Raw genomic sequence first — 22,277 nt, 5'->3', positions numbered from 1 at the left:
GTCTTAAATAAATACATTTTGACAATAATAAAAAATTAATTATTGTTTTCCTCTGTTCCAGCTTGTGTACACAGAGGTGGTGATGGAGAACTCACCCTCCAGCATGTTTGTGCTGAAGGTTTCTGCCTCGGATCCAGACGTCGGAGCCAACGGCCTGGTCTCCTACACGCTTCACGGCCCTGACGCAGACAAGTTCCATCTTGACCAGAGAACGGGTAAAATGTCCTCTGTTTGGGGTGAAAACATGTCCCTCCCGCTAATTGTTTGAGTCACTGTCGGCACTTTGCAGCAAGTTTCACGCTGACTGGAGGCCACAACTCTGTGACTGTTGAATCTTTTGTACAATATTTTAGAAGCAGCCCAGTGAGATCCATCATACTTTATGTCTGTCACCACAGTCACCGTGCAACTTTAATGTCAATTCATGGTCTGGAGCTTCTGGCAGTTTTTAGCCTTGTGTTTCTTTTTTTTTTTTTTTGCTGGTTAAACATCTCACTAATGGTCTTTTACATAGTTTCAGCATCAGATACAGTCAGTGTTCAGTCACTGAAGGACTTTAAAGATGATTCAGCCTTTCATCGGCTGTGGTTGAAACTGACACACAGATAAGGGCAGAGCAGCTCAAAAACTGAATTTTGAGTGTTGTTTAACGTTTTTTTAAATCATGCATATTTTAACAACTTGTGTCACATGATATTTAATTTTTATATAAGCACATTAAATTCCCAAAAGTTAGGTAGTCAAATCTGAACTAAAATCTTAAAAACAATGTGCAAACGCTGATTGATTTCTTTTTTCCCCCCTTCCACAGGTGAGCTGTTCACTTTTGCCGTGTTGGACCGTGAGAAGGTGGTCGAATACACCCTGGCTGTGAAGGCAACGGACGGTGGTGGACGGTCCTGCCAGGCCGACATCGTTCTGATGATTCAGGACATGAACGACAACCCGCCTCGATTCTCCTCCAGCCACTACGAGGTCACGGTGTTCGATAACACGACTGTACGGACGCCCGTCGCTGTCATTTTTGCCAAGGATCCAGATACAGGTGAGAGATATTTTTACAGATAGAGAAGTGGATTGAACCTGACAGTGTGTGTTTTTTTATCCTAAATATGATTTAAGACTCCATTGTTTCTACACATACTATGAACCACCTGATGACACACTTCCTGTGATTCATTTCCAGCTGTTTTGTGCAGACACGTTTTTACATTCAACTGTTGACGGATGATAAAATAGTTCAGTCTGACAAACGTTATTTTCTAAAACACACAAAATTTACGCACACAAACAGCTTCAGATCACTGTACACTGTACAAGAATGTAATCAACGTGCGCTACAAAAAACTAATTCAGACAAGTAACACACACACACACGCATGGACACACACACAGCCACTCCCTCAGATGTGCAGCAGCTTGTCTGTGTTCTCTCTTCAACAGCTTTGTTCTCACAGAAACCTGTGACTAATCCAACACTGACAATTTTCTTTTTTTTATTTGCCAAGACAATTATAAACGTTTGACATGAATAAACTCTGGCAATCAGAAAAACAAAAAAGCCATTTAAAAATGAACACACAAAACATTGCTTTTTAATTTTCTTTGATCAACCACCGTGAATGTCATTAGAACAGTCATTAGAATGTGTGTCGCAAACAGATAAAAAATGACCTCAGGTTTTCTTTTTTTTTTTTACCTTTTTCGTGGTTAATGTCAAACAAAAAATGTTGACCTTTGATCAGGGGCCTCGTCTCACTCTGTGTAATTACCTGAAGATAGAAGTTCCCACAGGGTCAGAGGATAAAGAGTTCTGGGGGAGTGTTTGAAGGGGAAGAGGTGGAGATGTGTGTGTTAGCAGGTTGAAGCTCTGATTCATCTGTGTGTGGTTTGTGGTTTGTCACTGAAAGACACATCACCGCCTCCAGGGCTTCACTTCACTCAGTTCCACGTCAGGCAGAAATACAGAGAGCTGCCATTGACATTTTAAAACCCAACCTTCAAAACTTTTGCAAATAATTATATAAGGTTTTAAATAGAAATGCTTCAATATTGTCAGTTTCAAAAACTAGATAAAAAATAGGTCAAAGGTGACCAAAAAGAACCTTTAACTAAAGGTTTATCCTTGATTATTTGAGACAATACATTTTATGTCCCTTATAAATAAACAAAAGTTTATCTACTCAGAAAAAGATACAATTCAAAAACATTTTGCAAAAGTAGCTAAAGATACGACTTAGTGGGGAAAATAACCACGTCTAACTGGGCAACATCTATTTTTTTTCCAGGAATTAACTCAGAAGTGAAGTATTCGCTTCTGTCTGGCGACAGCGGTTACTTCTCCCTGGACGAGTTTTCCGGTGTCCTACGCCTGGAGCGACCTCTGACCCCGGACACCCCGCCCAGTTTTGAGATAAAGGTGAAGGCCACGGACCGTGGGTTACCTCGACACCTCTACTCCGTAGCCACTGTGACTGTAGACGTGGTTTCTCTGGACGACTACCAGCCTGTGTTCCAGAGCTCAGAGTTTGCCGCCCAGCTCCCAGAATCCTCAGCCGTCGGAACGACTGTATTGAGTGTTTCAGCTGTCAACACTGGTGTCAGTGGGCCACATCCGGTCGTGTATCGTATCATCTCTGGAAACAAAGATGGACGATTTCTGATGGATTCCAGAACAGGTAGGAATGGATTGTCTTCAACACACTTTTACAACAAAGTTTCAAAAATGTGAAGACTTGAAGAATAAAAACCTGTCTTAGGTTTTCTTGTTCTTCTACTTCCTTTGGCATGTTCCCTTCAGGGGTCGCAAAACACTACTAAAGTTTTGGATCCAAATGTTTACACACATTCAGAAGTTTGGGGTTGAAACACGTTGTTGTTTTTGGAGCATCCACCTGCACTACAAATCATGAAACTTCCAGAAGAACCTGTTCTCATTAATCACTGTCTGAAAACATGTTTTTATTCATGAGGTAAATTCAATAAGTCACAGAGTTTACACTGGTGCAGAAGTGTGTGTTTTTGTCTGAAATTCCTCAGTCTTTGGTTTGGATGTTGCTCCTGGAATCAGCAGAGAATTGAAAGTGATGCGACAGGTTAGGAGGACACTTTCTGGCTTAGGAAATGATAAAAGTTTGGTGTTGGAGAGGTTACACTATGGTCTTCTTCCAAGTCAAGGTCTGGCGGTGGTGGTGGTGGTGTTGGAGGTTATGTCCAATAGAAGTTGTTTAAACTCACACAGTGTACTCTGAAGGAGGAAGGCAGTAACCTTTACGTGCCCTGCAGTACTTGTTTGTGTGTTTGTGTGTGTCCTACTGAAATCAATACACCTCCACTTCCTTCTGGGCTGGAACATCCTTTCCCTCTTCAGTCTGTTTACTCACTGTTGTTTAAAATCACACAGGAACTGAAGCGTGTGCTGTGGCGCTGTGGAGTTTGAACACGCTTCCTACATCGTTGTTATTTCCTTTACTTTTTAAAAAACTTTTTTTTTGTTTTTCTGAACTTGGAGGAGCCATGAAGGCAGAAAAAACCAGCAGACCTCACCTATGGTTGATATGACCAATAGCAGAAAAGTGAATTTGCGTGGGGTTTTGTTGCTGATTCTTCCTTAAATGTGTGTACAGACATTCATTCATGTACAGTAAAACCCCACCTGATTACAACAGACACTGAATGAATTAGGCTGTGAAGTGAAGGACAGGGACACAAGGCCAGGAACAAGGCATAAACCAGACGAGCCATGAACTACTAAGTACAAACTAATAATTTGAAGCATACACTGAGCTGAGCACAGGAACAGACTTGACCAGGTACACACAACAAACAGATACAATGATCCAACCAGGACAGAGTGAGGGAGAGGCATATGTACCCAGGGCACCAGGTGACACTAGTGAGACTAATGACAGAGACACAGAGAACGTCCTCAGAGAATGTGTTGACACTGATTACCCCACACAGCAGGAACAGGGAACAGACAGACATGACAACTGTTTTGTGTTAAAACTTATACTTGACCAAATTCATGTCAGTATTTTATTAGGTGCCCTGATATTCAACACACAACCTCCAGTGTCCTCTTTAAAAAGAGTAACTGTCACGTCTATTTAACAGTAGCATTATGTGGCAAACACATTGGTAAGATCCCCCGTCTGCTTTTTCCCATGATGCGTTTCTGCAGCCTCTGCTGACAAATCAGTCACCTAGATTTGTTATTCATACTTGGTACAAACACTACACCTTAATATGACTTCACTCTACCTTAACATTTACATTTGAAGCAATGTTTTTAACAAATGAATTGCTCTGAGTTTCTCCGTGTCAGACTGACGTGTGTACGTGTGCGGCTGTATGTGTTGACACAACAGGACGAGATGAGGGAACGAGTCTCTTTTGTCCTCCGTGCCAAATAACCTTCAGCCAGTTTCCTGTTTGTGAGGCGCAGCTCTGTGCTGTGCAGAGCTCTGTGTGAAATACAATGAGGACGGAGTCAGAGATCCGTCACTGGAAGTCAATAGTTGTCAGACAAACTGCGAAACGAATCACTTAACGTGTAACCCTGTAATGTGCAGACAGGATGAATGCCATGTATTAGCATAATTAACTGCAAAACAACAATTTAGAAAATAAATTATCAGTGTATTTCATACAAATACACAGTTAGATTATGGAACTGTGAGTCAATGAGACGCAGAAACCATGAGGTTTTAACTTCCTAATGAATCTGCTGATGAATAAAGTCGACTTCGGCCGCTGGATCCCAGTGAAATAAATAAGAAGGACTCTCTTTGATCGTGTATAAATCAATAAGGAGAGACATTTACTCAGTGAGCATGAATGCGTGTGTGTGTGTGTGTGTGTCTTGTAGCTGAGGTGCAAATTATTTACTTGTTGAAACCTGGAGGTGTTTAGCTGGAGGGGAAGAGTTGATGGTTGTTTCTCTAGTGTTTTTTTTCTTAATGAAGTTCGAGTCAAGAAGCTGGCCCACACACCCACACACACACACACACACACACACAATTGAAAGAATCTCTTAATACACTTAGTGAACAGTGGGTACCAATAGACTGACAGACTTTTTACTCACAAGGGTTAACACTGAACCTCAAACCTTGGTTGAAGGATCTGTGAGGATGAAATAAGCAGCAGTGGAGGAGCAGCTGCTCCGTCTGTGAAAATCCACTCCAGACAAATCAGCTCAAACTGAAAACCACCTGAAGTGAGACCGAGCGGCTCAACAGAAACAGAGAGAAGTGGGAGTTTGTGACACAGTGAATCCTTTTTAGAGACTGTGATGCCTCTTTTATCACCTGTATGAATTGATGCTGGACTTCACACGTGGCTGACAGATAGCTCAGGAGGCCGACAGCCAGCTGCGGCCTGTAGAGATTTATGATTCCTTAAAGGTTAAACTCACAGCTTCAGTGTGCAGGCGAAAGTGGGTAGTTCACCAGCCATGTCACATGATACACGACAGCACACACACACACGCACACACTTATGTGGGCTTGACTTATGGTGGTATTCATCACAGCTTGCTGGTGCCGCGAGAACATCTATACTACATTTCAGTAGTATATTACACCTGTCACTGCATAATAGATGTTTTGCATTTCAATATGATGGAGGCTGGAGCAGAGTGGCATTAGCATCAGTTTGTACGTGAGGAGAGGAGCACCATGATGACGATGATGATGATGATGACGTGCATACATTCATCTCAGTGTGGATTAGGATCATCATTTCTAAAAGGTTTCCTGCAGGACGACCCACTTTTTGATGCAAAACAATTCATAATGTTAATTATAAAACGGCTTTGACTTGACAACAGAAACCCTGCACTTCGACAGGAATGATGGTGATTTACTATGTTAATGGTGTAAATCCTGATCTGACCATGAATACGTCGAGCCGTCTGTTTTTAATCTGGGCATCGTCTGATTTCATTAGACATGCTTCATATATGAAGTGCTAGTACACAAGTGTTGAGTGTTAAATTTGAAGTGAAGTAGTTTAACTGCGATTATTACATGACGTCTTACTGTTCCTGGTGGATTGTAATTTTGTTTTGAGTTTCCAGCAGTGACGGCCTCTTCTGGTGCAGAGAAGGAAACATTTGGGGTTTAAAGCATCTTTTTTAGTATTATCTGTCTCACAATGGGGAAATACAGTGAGACACACAGGCTGCCACAGGAGGTGCTATTTAGTATGTGGTTTGGGGCTCGAACACAGGACCTTCTGTGTGTAAGGCAGGCACGATAACTGGTACACAATAGAAACACAAAGAGAGAGAAGGGATCATTTGTGCTTTATTGCATCTTTTTTGGTTTTATATCATTTAATTAATGTAATATTCCATTCCTGGCTATTAAAAATAGTGTTTGGTATTGCCAAGAAATATGATTAGATTCCCCTGGTAACCAAGCGACTGCTGGTGAACAAAGCAAAGGGAGTTAACCAAGATTTGGTGTTTACTTTTAAAAGTCAACATGAACTACTTTCCTGTGAGACGCCGCTGTCAGTCTCTGACCCAGCTGCTGCGAACATAATGTAATAAACCACAGTCAGTCACGTAACTCTGTCACAGACAATGATAAATAATTCTCCTTTGATGACATCTTTGGGCTTTAGGCTGCTTTATCAGCTTCATTTTTTCCCTCTTTCTCTTTCTTTCAGGCCATAGAAATGGAGAAATTCACAGAAATGTTATGTCTGGATTTCCCCTTAAGGTCAAAACATCGACCAAACAACCTCTCCACATTCTTCTTCGTGTATAATGACTGTTATATTTGCCTCTTTCATTTCACTCTGCTTTATAATGTTAATGTCATCATGCTCTTTTAAGCCAAACTTTTTTGAGAAAATCAAACTGAAAGAAAAACTCAAACGAGTGATGTCATATCTTACAGACTCCTCCTTGTTGAGGTTGTGTTGTGTCTAATTTGATCCAAACCCTCCTGCAGTTCACCCTGAAATATTTAGTATTTTGATATCATCAATCTTTAAAGCAGAGCAGACACTTCTTTGACTCTTCCCAAGTTTTAACATTTTTGTGATGATTCATTCCAGCAGCCAAAGAGCTATGCTGACTAAAACCAGAAACTTTGAACAAATTCCTCTATGTTTCTGCTCTGAATCCACTCCAGGCAGTCTGATCAACTTTAAACCACTTAAATGAAAAATATTTCATCTCACAAATCCCATAATGTTAAATAAAGACATGACGCAACTGTTTTTTCCGCATTAAGGAACCAGAACAGCGTGTTTTTTGCTCTTTGATAATAATAATTATACATTGTTTGTTCCGTTTGTGCATCAGGCCTTCTGACCCTCGTGGCACCGCTGGATTTTGAAGTTTCACGGGAGCATTACTTGACTGTGGAAGGAAGTCGTGGGAAGTCGTCCCTCAGTGACATCACCACGGTTATCATTAACGTGACGGACGTGAACGATAACGCGCCAGTGTTTGGACGAGGTGACTACAGCACCGAGATATCAGAGGACCTGACGCCTGGGAGCTTGGTGATGAAGGTACGGTAGGCAGTACAGCGGACACACAAGCAGTGTAGGGACAGAAATCTGATTTGATGCTCCAAAAAACAAAAACAAACAGAAACAAACTCAGAGCCACCCTTTTATGTAAACCTTATTTTCCTCTCCTTTCACCTGGATGCAGAGCGGCCTCACATTCACAGCACATTTAACCCTGCGAGTTATCACCTCAAACACAGGTTGACCTTTCAGGAGTCACTGTGTTTCACCATTACAGGTCACAGGAAACTAATGTAAGATTAATGATTTAAAGCCACTTTAAATTATTCCTCCATTAAGTTGTCAGACGGGGAAACAGTTGAAGTTCATTTAATATTGAAAAGGTCAAACAGTCGATGCACGTGGAGAAAAAAATGATAATAAACATGTAATTCATGAACACCAACAGGCGCACATGCACACACACACACACATACATACACATACACATGGTCTCTCATTATGACAACATGTCAGTCGTCAGCTGTCAGTCCAGCAGAGGAGATAACACAGCAATAACACAGCTCAGTAGCTGGCTGATGGTCAGAGTGCGGCAGGATGATGAGTCTATAATCACACGGTTTTATATTTGACATTTTTCTTTGCCCATCATCTCCTCCACATTCCCGTGGTTTTTTTTTTTACCATTACCTGAATCACATCAACTCTTTGCCATTTCCATGCAATGATGGAGAAAGTCTTTGGAAAATGACAGGCTTTATTTTCACCCAGAAATATAGGTTGGAAATCAAGACGAGGAGAAACACACAATTATTTCAAAATAGTCAATCAGTGTGGATTGACAAGAGCAATGAGCAGTATATATATTTTTTTCAAATATACAAAAAAAAAAAAAAAACGTATTTTGGATAACCAAGAATATTTATTCCTTAAATCTAGGGAGTGAATCATATGCCTGAACTATCGACCAGACACTGAAACAAACTAATTCTGCAGATAAAGAAGCTAATGCCACTACATTTTGTGAAATATTGCCTCTCTTTTCTCCTCCAGGTAATAGCCACTGATCAGGATGGTCCCATCAATAATCTGCTGCGTTACTCCGTAGTGAGCGGAGACCCTCTGCAGCAGTTTGCAATTCACCCTCGTAGTGGAGAAATCACTGTACGGACTGCAGTGGACAGGGAGGAGGTCAGAAAATTACCAATGAGAAATTTCATTTCATGCTTTTTAAACCAAAGTGGGTCAATATAAGGGTCAGGAAATAAATGATATCTTCTCTTCTTTTATCTTCCTCTCCTCTCCAGATCCCTCACTACTCTCTGACAGTGCAGGCAGCAGACGAGGGGAATCCTCCTCTGTCATCTGCCGTCCACATCACCATCAGCGTCACAGACGTCAATGACAACCCACCAGTCTTTTCCCAGGTCAACCACAACCTGCTGCTGCAGGTATGTCAGCAGGACTGCTCGTGATTCTGCTCAGACCGAGAGTCCTAACACTTCCACAGCCGTAAAGATAAATGTATTCAGATGTTTGTTTTTTTGTACACATAGACGTGATCAATTTGCACACCCTGTTGTCTAGCTTCGGGCTCTTTGCCGTTAGGCCTGTGTGACTCTGTGATTTGACCTCTGTGGAGAAATCACTGATCAGTATGGACGAGAAAAAAATAACAACTCGTACTTGTACACCAACCACGTTCACAGCCTCGGGCTGTTTTTTAACTAAGAAAAGAAACTGGCATTTCTTGATATAAGAAAAACAGCAAAACCTCACGCAAATTACTCACCAACTAACAGACAACAACAAGTGCTCTGACAAATAAACTGTCGCCCAGAACACTTCAAAATAAAGTGCCTGTTTGTCAGCCTCCCCCTCAGTGTCCTGAGACAGGGATTCAGCAGCAGCAGCAGCAGCAGCAGTCGACGCATTCATGCATGAAATTTGACAACCCAATGAGAAAATATGAACAGGGCACTTGGATGTGATTCTGCATGTTAAGGTTAATATAAGCAGAACATGCAGCTCCTAGGGAGGAAAGCCAGGCTAGTTTGTTTGTTCTCTTTTTTTCCTTGCTGTGAACTGCGACCAGTGCTGCTCCTGCTGGTGTAATGAGAGGATAATGAAGACAGATGAACTAAATACTGGAGCTAATTGATGAGAAATCACCAACAATCAGCTTGTCTACATCAGTCCTTCTATAGGTCTCTCCCTTCAGCACACTTGGTGTAAATGTGCCATAAGTGACCCATAAGTGCAGCTCCCACAGACGGGGAGACTCACCGCTCATTACACAATGGAAAGAGTTCAAAACCAAAAACCTTCACACAGTCTCATGTGGATTTCACCTTCGACTTGTGTATCATTTTACAAAAAAATACATTATAGACCATTTAACCACTGAATAAATGGAAAGGAAAACAGAGGGCACTCTGAGTACCGTGCCGTGCAGAGTGAGATTACTACACCGTAGGAATTATTGTGCATGTTTCCTCTGTTATTGCTGAAACAGAGACGTTAATGGTTTGGATTTTAAGTTTTAAACCCTACTGTGGTCATCAAACGTCCTTGTCTGACAAGTTTAGAGTCGGCACATCTGCTGCAGTGAGGGTTTTTGGCTGAGTGTCAGGCTTTCGTTGATATTTAATCAAAAGCAGCAGATGGACAATTGTCTCTTTATTTTGGGAACACCCTCAAAGGAAGAGACAGAGAGACGTAGCACTTATCTGTCTGTCTCTATCTGTCTGGCAGAGGCCTTAGAAATACAAATATTTTCACTAAATGTCATATATACAAAACTTTAACACTCATAATACGGTATGAAGGACCCATGAAGTTGTGCTTTTTAATCAATGTACAAATGTCTTCTGAACACCTATAGATTATCCTAATCCTGTAGCACAAAGGCTACCTTCCCTGATTAAAGGGCAGTTCAATATTTCTTGGTAAAAAACGCAAAAAAAAATCTTGTATAAAAATCTTGAATAAAAAAAGAATTGTATAAAAAAGAATGTCACAGATCCAAATCAGGAAACACCATTAAAAAATGTATCGAGGCAAAAAAAAATCTTGTATAAAAATCTTTAAGAATGTCACAGATCCAAATCAGGAACCACCATTAAAAAATGTATCGATCTGTGAACAACTGTATGATGAAGAGAGAAAACAAAGAAGGGCGTGCGAGTTTTCAATTTCTTTTTTCAATTATTGGTTTTGACTTTCCTTCACTGGTTGTTACCATGTACTGACCATGAATTAAACAACAGACACAATATAAGTACTTTAACAAACGTCCTCTCCTCTAGGAGGGGGAGTCTGTCGGCAGCACCATCCTCCAACTTGTAGTAACTGACAAGGACACTCCGAGGAATGGGCCTCCATTCTCCTTCCACATTATCAGTGGCAACGAGGATCGGCGCTTCAACGTGGACCAGGGTGGTCTCCTGTCTCTGTCTGCTCCCCTCAGAAAAAAAGTGAAATCGCACCATCAGCTCAAGATACAGGTGAGAGAGCTTTAAAAGTACTGTGTGATAGAGGAAAACAATAGACAAAGGTCATTGTCTCTCAAAAGCCTTTTCGCCATTGAATCTTGACCCTGATCTCTGGAGGTGTCTTTTTTCCACAGTTTCCTGTTATTAATGATCAAAACTGTCATCTTTGCTTCTCTCAGGTAACAGACAGTGGTCACCCTCCTCTCTCCTCCATCTGCGTGGTCAACATCAATGTCACTGAACAGAGCAAGTATCCTCCATCTGTAGTACCACTGGAAGTCTTCATCACCACTTCTGGAGGCCTGTTTGCCAACCGGGTCATTGGTAGACTCCACGCCTCTGACCAGGACCTGCAGGACATCCTGACCTACAAGCTGGTGTCTGAAAGCCCAGATGGGGGCAGGTTCTCGGTTGACATGGCAGATGGTAAAATCTGGGCAGATGAAAACCTGGAAGAGGGCTCATATTCGCTCAATGTCAGCGTAAGCGACGGAAAGTTTAACGTCTGGGCTGGGGTCAAAATCCACGTGTGGGCAGCGGACCAGAAGGCCCTAGACTCGGGCCTGACCCTGCAGCTGGTGGGATTGTCTCCAGAGGAGTTTTTGGGTGATCACTGGAGAGGTCTCCAGCGTAGCCTAGGTCAAGCCCTGAGTTTACCCAGACAGGAGCTTCACCTGGCCAGTCTGCAGCAGCAGAAGGATGAACAGGTCCTGGAAGCTCTGTTGATCTGGAAACAAAGGGATGCACAAGTCCAGGCTCTGCCAACCAGCAGACTAGCAGGTGATTAAAACCTCCTACATGGCAGCTTCCCTTCATAGATATGGCCTTTTGTTTTAAACAGAAGCAGCATTCGAGAATTATAATACAGTACTCAAGGTTCCTTCTTTGTCTTTTTTTTTTCTTACACGTGTTTAATTATTCAAATTCTTGTCAAGGCTACCTATGCTTTTGTGCAGCTTTCAATTTTTCTTTCGTAATATTAAAAAGCATTCACCTTTAGATTTACTACACATTTCTTTGTTATAATGTTATAAATATACCTTTTTGAATAAAAAAAAAAAAAAAAACAGAACGAAGCTGGAATTTGTCAGATTAGATGTGTGCCCATCTTTGATTTTTGCTGTTTGACACAGGTATAATATCAGACATCGAGGACACTCTGGGCCTGAGCATCCTCAGGGTGAGTCACAACGGGTGTCTTGGAAGTGGCTGCCCTCCACGAGGCTGCACGAACGCTGTCCGTCTGACGCCAGAGAGACTGGGCCATTTCACCACAGCGAGGGCTGCTTACATCACCCCCCAACACGCCTGGGAGAGCGTCTGTCCTTGCAATGGTATGTGTGTGATGTGACTCCAAAGAGAAAAACCAGGAGTTGAAGTCGAGTTCTCCTTTACCTACACATGCTGTTCTTTCTACTTTGCTGCTAACGTGAAGCTGTGGTGGTCAGATCTGTGTAATCTGTGACATGTAAATTATGGATTATGGACTGAGTACTTTCAGTAGATGGAACTGTCCTTGGTGCTACCTCCGATTTTAATGCTTTAAAGATACACGGTGAGATAAAAGCACTGGACATGCGCTGAGCTGCACGTCGTTGATTCACAATTTTCATCTTCCACATTTCATATGTTATGAATGATGTGATGAATTACTCCTGTGGGTGTCAGGCTGCAATGTTGCTCACTAAAAATATATGAAGTAGTCAATCAACAGCTTTAATTATCAGTGTGATTTTGTTCACAGTGAGAAGTGAGGAGTTGTTTTATTATCAGGTCAATGAATGGCGACGGCAGCATGCTGTGAAACATATGAATGAGTCAATGGATGTTTGTTAAAAAAAAAAAAATTCCGTAGCTGAATTAGCAGCTAGAGAAAATGAATGATGATAAGAACCTTGATTTTGAAAACCTGCTTTAATACAGTCCTGAACGTGTTTTAATAAAAGCTGCAGGGTTTGGTTTTATATGAAGGTTTTTTTTTTGTGAGGTTTTCGACTTGCGACCTCGACAAACCCAATCAATAGCTGTATACCTTTTGTGGTGCACAAGGTCAGTTTGAAAGTTGGTGGAGCAGCTGAACAACATTCATGCAAAACTCTGTGGGAGGAAGTTGTCACTGATCCTTCCCACAGATCCTTCATTTTGTAGCGTGTTATTCAACAAATTTCATTCTTTTCACAGATGTCACAAAAAGTAACACTGTCGAATGATATTCACTAATCATCCTTCGTTTTTCAAAACGTTTCAAGTCAACCTCGTTGAATGAATTCTGTCATTCATGAAATTGTAGGTACAGTGCACGACAATCCATTTGTGCTTTGGTTCTGACAGTGGGTCATTGTTAAAGTAGTACACGCTGTTCTGTGTTGAGGAGAAAATGAAGTAGAAAATGGTGTTCATTATTACACTGCTGTTACTGTGTCCTCCCTTTAATCACTCTGGGATTCTTATGACATCACAGGTCATCCATAGATAAAGATGTTATAACATCACTGGCATTATGACCATTTGTGGGTCAGTATGTTCCTATGACCTTGTGGTACTATCCAAGGCGCCTGAGTTACTCTCCCAGCGTGTGCATGAGTGTTCTCTATGTACTTCAGTTTCTTTTCACGGTCAGCAACACACAGAGTGAGGCTTAGGTTTTCTGGACTCTTTAAATTGGCCCTAGGTGTGAGAGTAGGGGTCAAGGTTGCCTGTATCTGCATGTGGCTGTGAGACAGGGAAACATGCATGAATGGACCAGGTAAACAATAGCAAATGGTACCGTAGTCTGTGTGTAACTCAGCTAAATAAACAGTTTAAGGAAGCCATGTGTACTCAGTAGTATTTCTCTGTTTCAGAGTCGGCTGTGAGGTTTGACGGAAAGTCCTACCTAAAGTATCTTCACGGGCTGGATGAGGACGACCAGGTTTTCAAGGTGTCCCTGAGGTTCAAGACGTTCCAGAGTCAGGGTCTCATCATGTTCACTAACAGCACCAACCACTGGGGGATGTTACAGGTATTTATCTCTCTGACCATATACTGTAGTACAGTACCTGAATCATCATTCATGTTTCTCCATGTTTTTACATGTGTATAAATGTATAGTTAAAATTGGAACAATTCCCCCAAGGAGCAGCTGTGACTCATGGGAAACGCAGTTTAAATGTTCCTTTGCTCATTGACTTTGACCATAAGTGCAGTGGATCCAGATGCTCAAAACACATTTATTTAAGCTACGAGTGATCTGGTAACTATGTAGGTTATTGTGATAACATATAAAAAGATCATCAACCAGTCTCTGTAGGCATAGATTGTTTTTCATGATTGTTTGTCATTTTGAAAACAGCGCTTAGGAGACTTAGGAAACATACACTTCAGAATGTCTTTGTCGAAAAGCTAAAGGCGGGAACTGCTACCGAATGTACAATGAAATCCCTTTGAGGGAGTTGCAAACTTCTGGTCTAAACCCTTATCATTGTAGAAGCGGAGGGCACCTTCACCGGCATGGCAGTGCTTACAACACTGCTTACGGCAATCCAAGCTAACAGAGGAAGTGCGTGAAAGCCATCAGTTTTCAGGCCTATTAGACCAAAGCTGAAAAGGCCGTTAAATGGATTCGTTGACTTGAGCTGCACTTTGTAAACAGCTTTTGTTCAGATCTAGTTCAAGGACAAAAACCTGTGTGCTGCCTCCACAGTCGTTGTCTTGATGGTTGGAAGGTTGGTGAAAAGTGCAGACGAGACATTATGTCTGACTGAGCTTCGGACAATTTGGACCAACTAAAAGGTGTCCCTTTTTTCTGTCGTCTTGACATGTCACCGTTACAGCAGCAGGAGAACTGGCAGGACGCAGAATCGTTGAGTTGTTTTTAGGAATTGTAAATATTCACCGGGTTATGAAATTAAATCTAGGTTCTAGTTTGGGATCCTGTTCGTAATGTTACTGTTTGACATCCATTCACAGTGGGAGCGATAAAATCTAATTGTCGTAGATTTAATCGGTGGATTTTCTCACAGCATCTGCTGAGGGGTTTTTTATTATTATTTTACAACTCGAGCTCCAAGTGATAAAAAAAATCCTGTATGCTAACATAAACTGATACCATCTTAATTGTCAATAACAGTGGGTACCAGCTGTCATATGTTGCTATCAGTGCAGGAGACACGTGTTTGGAGATATCAGTGGTCAGATGAGACATCAGTCAGGGATTAATGTACAGAATAAAAATATCTAATATCTTTCACATTAACTGGTTTTATTGCATTTCTTCACATTAATCACAACATTATGTATTTATATAGTATATATAGTGAAGTATTTCACCCAACATTTATACTCGTAACAGTATTTTTTGTTTTTTGATTAAATGTATTAAAAGAACAGAAAAAAATCTAGAGGTAGAAGAAAAGATTCTTACACTTTTTGGATCAATAATTTGATATTTATATCTTGTATAATTATGAAAAGGTTTTAAAGAGCAACCCTGTCTCTTGTCCCCTTTATCTGTAATTAGACTTAACATTTAAACCTTAAATAATTAAAAACAAAATCTTAGTCCCCTGGTGCCAGGTTATAACTTAAACATCATCCATGCCAGGACTTTTGTTCTGGGACTTTTCCTGGGAGATTTTTTTATTTTCCATATCCTATCCAGTTCTTTCCACACTTTGGTGCACAGACAGTAATCACATTTGACCATATCAGGCCTGCGTCTGCTTTTTATCTTTGTTTGGCAGATTATTGCACGTGTTGATGTTTGTTTTGACGCCTGAGTGAATATCAGAGCTGAAGCCAAACTCCCACCACTCACGTTTGGAGCTTCACACTGGATTTAAAATGCCAGCAGTGCTCGTCTGGTTTACGTTTCCCAGTGTAATCAGTTCATCAATGCCCTTTTAACTGGAACAGAGAGTCTGATGCCTGTGAATGTAGCACGTGAGCTTTGTCGCAATATGACGGTAATGCTGTCTACGTTTGCCTCAAGCTGGCAATGATGTCACATACATTCAGAAATTGTGCACGAAGGTTTGTAGACATTTTCAAAAAAAGTACAAGGAATAAAACTACCAGCAATTGTAGTTATACAGTATGTAGTGTAACTTAAGATCAGATTAGGTTTATTGTGATGAATCTCCTCCATGCAAGCTGTTGTGAAGAAGAATTGCCGTTTTATTGTTGATGCACTTTTTTTGGAATCCTCAGGGAACAACAAGAGTCATTCCAACACCACAAAACCAGCTCTACTGTTCTGTATGAGAGACAACACACTCGCAGAGAATGTGAAGAATACAACTTCACATGACAATGAATAATTCTCTAAATTAATAGCACAAATATCTAGCTTCCCCCATGTGAGTGTCTTCTCATTTGCGTGACATCCACATCTTTTTATTTCAAAGAAAATGTGAAAGAGAGGAGTAGTACAGTCTTTTTCAAGGTTCTTCCTCTGGGATTTTGGATTCCTCCTTGTACATTCCAGGCACTGGTCCCTGATTCCTTTTGAGCAGAAATTGCAAATTCAAAGAGAATATCCCAGCCTGGTCATCTGAGAAGTCTCTGTCTTTGCTACCTAGGCTTTTGTGATAACTTCAGAGATGGTGCCTGGAGACGGAAGATGCTGTTTGTGCATCTCTTTTCTCTAAGGATACCGGCTCCTGTGTATCACTGCAGCTTCTCAAACCACCAAACCTGATCAGTATTCTCTACTGAGAGCTATATTAAAGAGCGGGAAGAGTGGATGGTGGGGGCTCAGACATACAGTATGTCCAGACCTATTTGCAGCAGCATATTCACTGTGTCCAAAGACTAAAAGTGACAGGACTCAGACGTGAACACACAGCAGTTTGCCAACACTGAACAGAGATGCAGTGTACATTCATCCTGAGGTGGAATCAGTGGAGCAACACTCATCCCTTTCCCCTGCTGTGGGATTATAAAATTGATTGACCTTCATGTCAGTTTAGACTTTCATCTCCACGACTGAGCAGAGAGCAGCGCATTGGTTCTGCTGCTCCTGGACATGTTCTACGATTATAGATGTATTTGGAGTGAGGAGTTTTGTTGTTTTCAGTTAGTGGACAGCAGTCATTTAGAGTCTGTGGTTGGACGTAGCAGGGGAGTATTGTAAATTTCAATGTTACTTAATGTTAACAATGTAATTTGTCTGTGGAAAGACTGTGTTACTGTGTTCAACCATGAAGATAAAGTAAGACAACAACTTGAACCATGTTAAATCTGGAAGTTTGGTGTCCAATCACACTCTTTAAGTCTAAACCAGTCCGGCATCACTGCAAATGGCTCATTTCTAATGTATTACAACCTCTAGCTGCCCTATGACTGTAGTGAACCATCCTCAAATACTTCTATGCCACTCCAATTTTTACTATTTTTTTGAGCATAGCATAAAATACCCCCCCCACACACACACACACACACACACAACCACACGCACGGTGCAAAGCCTCCAACAGCGGTAGCTGCTGAGATGGCAGTGCAGATGCTGTAGCTTAAGTGACAAACAACAGTTTAACCCACTGATTTTGCTTCACTATAAAAAAAGTGATTGTGTAAGCACTCGCAGGAGATAAGACTTTCTTTTATATAGAAGCTGTGCTGTAGTTTAGATGTGGATCACACCAACACTGCTCTTATTTGTGGGATGCACCACCAATGCGTCATATCTCTATATATGAAATAATGGATTTCTGTACACTTTAGCCCGTGTAAGCAGAACACGTGAGAGCTGTGGCAACTGCATTGTCTGCATACTGAACTCTGCCCCCCCTTTTTCCCCTAGCGCTGGAGTTTCCCTTCAGGAAGCTCCACGACGGCATACGGAGCAGGTGATTTATTGGAATCTCGAGGCACAGAAGAGACATATTTTTGCTCCCCACAGAGTTTGACTTGACGTGGTGCCTGCGCTCCATCAGCTGTGCTGATACAGTCAAAACCTCTGTGCATTAAGCAGCTTTATCTCTTATCAAATATCCAAGTCGCACCAAAGTCATATAAAATAGATGGAAGGGGAGTGAAAAAAAACTGAAAAGATGTTCTGCCTCTTCTGCCTGCACATCTACATCATCTAGATCATCCCCACTGCCCTCATCCCCCTTCTTTTCTCCTGAGGGAGGACTCTGTCACACATGAAGAATGTTTTCCAGTTTCTTTTTGCAAAATGTATCATTGTATTCATTCACTTTCTGCACTTACCTCCCAAGTTACCCCAAACAACAGGAAATACAAATTCCCTGTCAGCAAACTGATTCCAGAGCATAGCACAGTGGGAAAACAAAGGTGGAAAGTGTGGAACTGTTAGGCACAAAACTTCATGGTCAGGAAGCAGCAGCTGAGCAGAATTATATCAATAATGCATCACAGCTGCTGGTTGGTGTGTCTAACAGTGATTGAGGCAGTCGTATTTTCACACAATTTGCAAAACACACAACCCTTGTGTTTATTTAATGCACCAGTAACACAGCTGTACTTCACGTAAAGGAACGTGGAGAGATAAGAAAGATGTGAAGGGAGGAGAGGAAGCTGCTAGCTCGTTAGTTTGTAACAACGCTGAGTTAGCAAAATGGTAAAGAGTGGGTGCGTGCGTGTGTGTGTGTGGGTGTAACATGGGAGACAGCAAGTAATACAAATGACTTGTCAACAACAACATAGTCGTTTTTATCTTCCTAACACCGTAAGCCTCCAGGGGCGGGAACAAAGAGACAAATGACCTATGAGCCGCAGCTGTCAACACATGTGAGATTTGTTGATCAGATCATCCTAAACCGAACAAAGATGGCCTACATTGGTCGTCTGTGGATTAAAATGTGGTTTTTGCACAGCCATTTCTTACTGGAAACTGAAGTTCGTAAACATCTCTCCATCACTAAAATCCCCGAAATGCTAACAACAAAGGTGTGATTAGCTCTGGGGACGCAGCTGCTTCTGAAAGAACATCAGCTAAATGAAAATATCGCACACATTAAGATGAGAATTAAGAGATTAACTCTTTTAAGAGCACATTAAAGTACATTCATTAACCTTTAAGGTTCCAAAAACATCTATTCTCAACTTGTTGCTCCAGGTGTGCACATCATTGATACTTCACTGAAAACAAAATTTAGAAAATGACATGCTTTACCAGGCCTCAACCTGTAGACTTCTGTGTAAGTTTTCTCTAACAGGGATGTCTCACGGCATCGGATGATGATGTAAATACTGGTAGAAAAGTCTTGAACAAACGATTAGATGTATTGCGTTAGTATCCACATCTTTGTTTCATCTGCTTGTTTATTTCTCATTCTGTTGCCTTAAGAAATCTGTGCATCATTAACCTTTCACCGCTTCTCTCCTGTTCTCAGCTGACCAACGGGGAGCTGCACTTTAGATATAGCTGTGGAAACGCCGCATCTGCTTCACTGCTCACACCGTCCGCTTCTGTGACAGACGGCCGCTGGCACAATGTTCTGCTGGAAGTCAATTCGACCACCCTGAAGCTGACGCTGGACCAGCACCACCCGGCCTCCGCTGTTCTGGCCGAGCCTTGTCGTTTGATGGGTTCCCACGGTGCTCTGCTCTTTGCGTCGCTCGCTCAGGGTGCGGCGGCAGAGGTCGACGGGCATGCACCTAATTTTATCGGCTGTCTGGAGGGCCTGAAGCTCAACAGGGAGCCAATCAGATTTGGTGACACGACGGAGTGGACTGGGTCAGGGAGCAGAAGGGTGTTTGGGGTGTACCAGTGCTGCAGCAGGGCAGGAGCCTGCGACAAGAACCCATGTCAGAACGGAGGCACCTGTGAGGAGGACGCCAGTGGAGGTAAAGACATCAACAGATAAATATTGAGGTTTGAAGGTCATTTTTATGATGTGTGACAAAACTATGAGGCCAAAGAAATCCTTAAGAAAACCAAGATGAATGACAGTTCATGTTCATGAAAATAATTTTTCAGCAGTTTGAAATATCCTTAAATTACAGTATTCCATTTCCATGGTTTTTAGCATTGTTTACAACAAGAAATATCAACGATAAAAGAGCAGCAGCTTTAAAATAACACTCCTCTCAGGAGCATGTGCAGACCTTCAGTGAAGGTGGATATGAAGCCAAACATAAAGCTGCAGAGATTGAGAGATTCACATCACTCCCCTTTGGAAGAAGTGCAAACAAAACGAATGCCTGCAGCTGATATTAAAAGCGCTGCAGGCTGTTGGTGTTTCTGTACCTCAGCTTTGTACCAGTTATGTCAGCACACTGTGGAATGGCTTTCTTTCCTCTGGTTTAAGAAGAAAATATGTTGACCATAAATGAATGCGTTCCAGTCTGGACTTATGTTTGATCCCAGCATGCAGTACATAAGATATCGTTTCAGTTTTGCCTCAGGCACAAAAGTCTGGGCAGCAACATCATCCAGAAAAGGACTTTCAACAGGTGAAGAAAATTTGGGCTCAGGTTGTTTGTATTTGTTAACAGGAGAGTTTGCGTTCAACATAATGGCAACATGGAAACTTACACAAACAGCCAGACTCAGTGATAGGATCAGTCACGCTGTGGCTGTGACCCAGTTCTTTATGAAGCACTCAATCTTTTATGACAATAATAGTTCAGTCATTTGTGCTTGGCACGTGGTCCATCTGGATGGTATGGCACATCATTTATAAAATTTAGTTTCCCGTTTTGGAGCAAAGTGGTGATTTACCCAAATACGGCTAGTAGGGTCTAGAAAAGAAATGTTTAAATGTTTAACGTCTGCCAATACAAAAAACAGACAACCCCCAAAGTTCTATTACAGTTTCATGACCCATATAAGTCTCACAAACCACATTTTATTGTTATCCTAACATTAATAGTATCACTTCTACTACTAATAGTAGTACTACTATTACTACTACTTATAATAATAATAATTAGAATGGTGATACAGTATACTGTACCACTTTCCATCAGTTCCTTATCTTTTAGCTCAATGAGACTTTGACCCTTAAATGCTGGTTCCAACCGACGGAGCGTCACATGCTCTAACCTTTACCATTTTAAATTTGGGCAAAGCAGCTGCTTCTAGTTGATTCAGGTATGTTTTAGAAGATCTCCTGTCACATTGATTCAGTAGAACAGGTCTCATTTGCGTGACTGTGGTGGTCAGTAAAGTTCTTTTGATGTTGACTTGCCCGAGGGGGGAAAAAAACAAAACACACACTGTACCATTTAAGGCTAAGCACGCAGGTGAAGTCGTCGCTTTCTTTTTATCTTCCCCTGTTGTAGATTAAACATATTTTCATTCCACATGCAGCAGTTGTTTATCACCTGACCTCCGACACTGTCTCCGTGTCACGACTCTGCTCTCGTCAATAACGTGAATCCTTTTTTCCCTTTGTTGCAAGTCAGCCTGACAGTTTTATTGTAAGAGAGGAAGATGTGAGATTCTGGAATCGTAAAACAACCTGAACGGACCTGACTGTGACCTGAGGCTGAGCAGACGCTTTTACTGTTCCCCACATCAAGTACAATCAAAAAATATATGACAGTGCACTTGTTCTACATGTGTCTTCAGTAAAAGTACCTCACATCAAGCATGGTACTGAGTTAATTCAAGTGACACAGTTATTATTTGCAAGGGGGTTTTACAAACTCCTTAAAAACAAAACTTGATTTATTCCCTTCAGTGTTAGCATGCTGCAATGGTTTGGTTTCTCACATGCTATTTTCAAAGAAGAGGATTAATGTCCTCAGGACATCTATATTTCCAGGACAATTGAGAGTAAATGAAAACTTGAATCTTTTTAAAAGAAGTTGAAACTCAGACTTCACACCTGTGAGTAAAGTGATGGAATCACTGATCTCTTGGGAAATTTCTTTAAAAATGTACCAAAATACCCTTGACTTATGTTTAAAGACTTTAAGCTCTGTTTTCACTGCCGTGTTCTCAGACATCTGGGTGTGGTTTCTTTCTCCACAGAGCCAAGGTGCAGATGTCCAGGACACTTCCACGGCGCTCACTGCGAGCTCACCAACAACCCGTGTGCCTCCCAGCCGTGTGCCGACGGACGGGTGTGTGTACCCAAGCCTCAAGGTTACATCTGCAACTGCTCTGTGAGCGACAACGGCGCACGGTGAGAACACGTAGAGTACACAAACATATGTACCCAAGCTTGTTTGTCAAATATACAGCGTTATGAAAGCAGAAAAATATTACAAAACTGCACACGTCTGAAGTCCAGCCGCGGGGGAAAATATCTGTTTTCTCGAAAAGATTGAGGTATCAGCCCAAATCATCACCTCTGTGTCTGGAAGTCTTACACAAACACTAGCTTATAAATA

General features: G+C 41.6%; 1 protein-coding gene across 2 annotated transcripts in view; it reads left to right on the top strand.

The window, feature by feature from the left end:
* Nucleotides 1-22,277, top strand: part of fat2 (FAT atypical cadherin 2) — a 66,505-nt gene that overhangs the window by 37,855 nt on the left and 6,373 nt on the right. For both annotated transcript variants that reach the window (XM_008327192.3, XM_008327193.3), the window contains exons 14-25: nucleotides 62-215; nucleotides 812-1,045; nucleotides 2,289-2,678; nucleotides 7,322-7,533; nucleotides 8,548-8,685; nucleotides 8,802-8,945; nucleotides 10,803-11,000; nucleotides 11,168-11,768; nucleotides 12,122-12,322; nucleotides 13,832-13,989; nucleotides 19,328-19,781; nucleotides 21,916-22,069. In XM_008327192.3, the coding sequence (XP_008325414.2) occupies nucleotides 62-215; nucleotides 812-1,045; nucleotides 2,289-2,678; nucleotides 7,322-7,533; nucleotides 8,548-8,685; nucleotides 8,802-8,945; nucleotides 10,803-11,000; nucleotides 11,168-11,768; nucleotides 12,122-12,322; nucleotides 13,832-13,989; nucleotides 19,328-19,781; nucleotides 21,916-22,069 (3,038 nt within the window). The remainder of the gene's footprint in view (nucleotides 1-61; nucleotides 216-811; nucleotides 1,046-2,288; nucleotides 2,679-7,321; nucleotides 7,534-8,547; nucleotides 8,686-8,801; nucleotides 8,946-10,802; nucleotides 11,001-11,167; nucleotides 11,769-12,121; nucleotides 12,323-13,831; nucleotides 13,990-19,327; nucleotides 19,782-21,915; nucleotides 22,070-22,277) is intronic.

Source organism: Cynoglossus semilaevis, chromosome 15 (assembly GCF_000523025.1).
Source record: "Cynoglossus semilaevis isolate Cse_v1.0 chromosome 15, Cse_v1.0, whole genome shotgun sequence".
Classification (NCBI taxonomy): Eukaryota; Metazoa; Chordata; class Actinopteri; order Pleuronectiformes; family Cynoglossidae; genus Cynoglossus; species Cynoglossus semilaevis.
The sequence above is the reverse complement of the archived record's forward strand: the minus strand, read 5'-3'. Positions and strand labels throughout refer to the sequence as shown.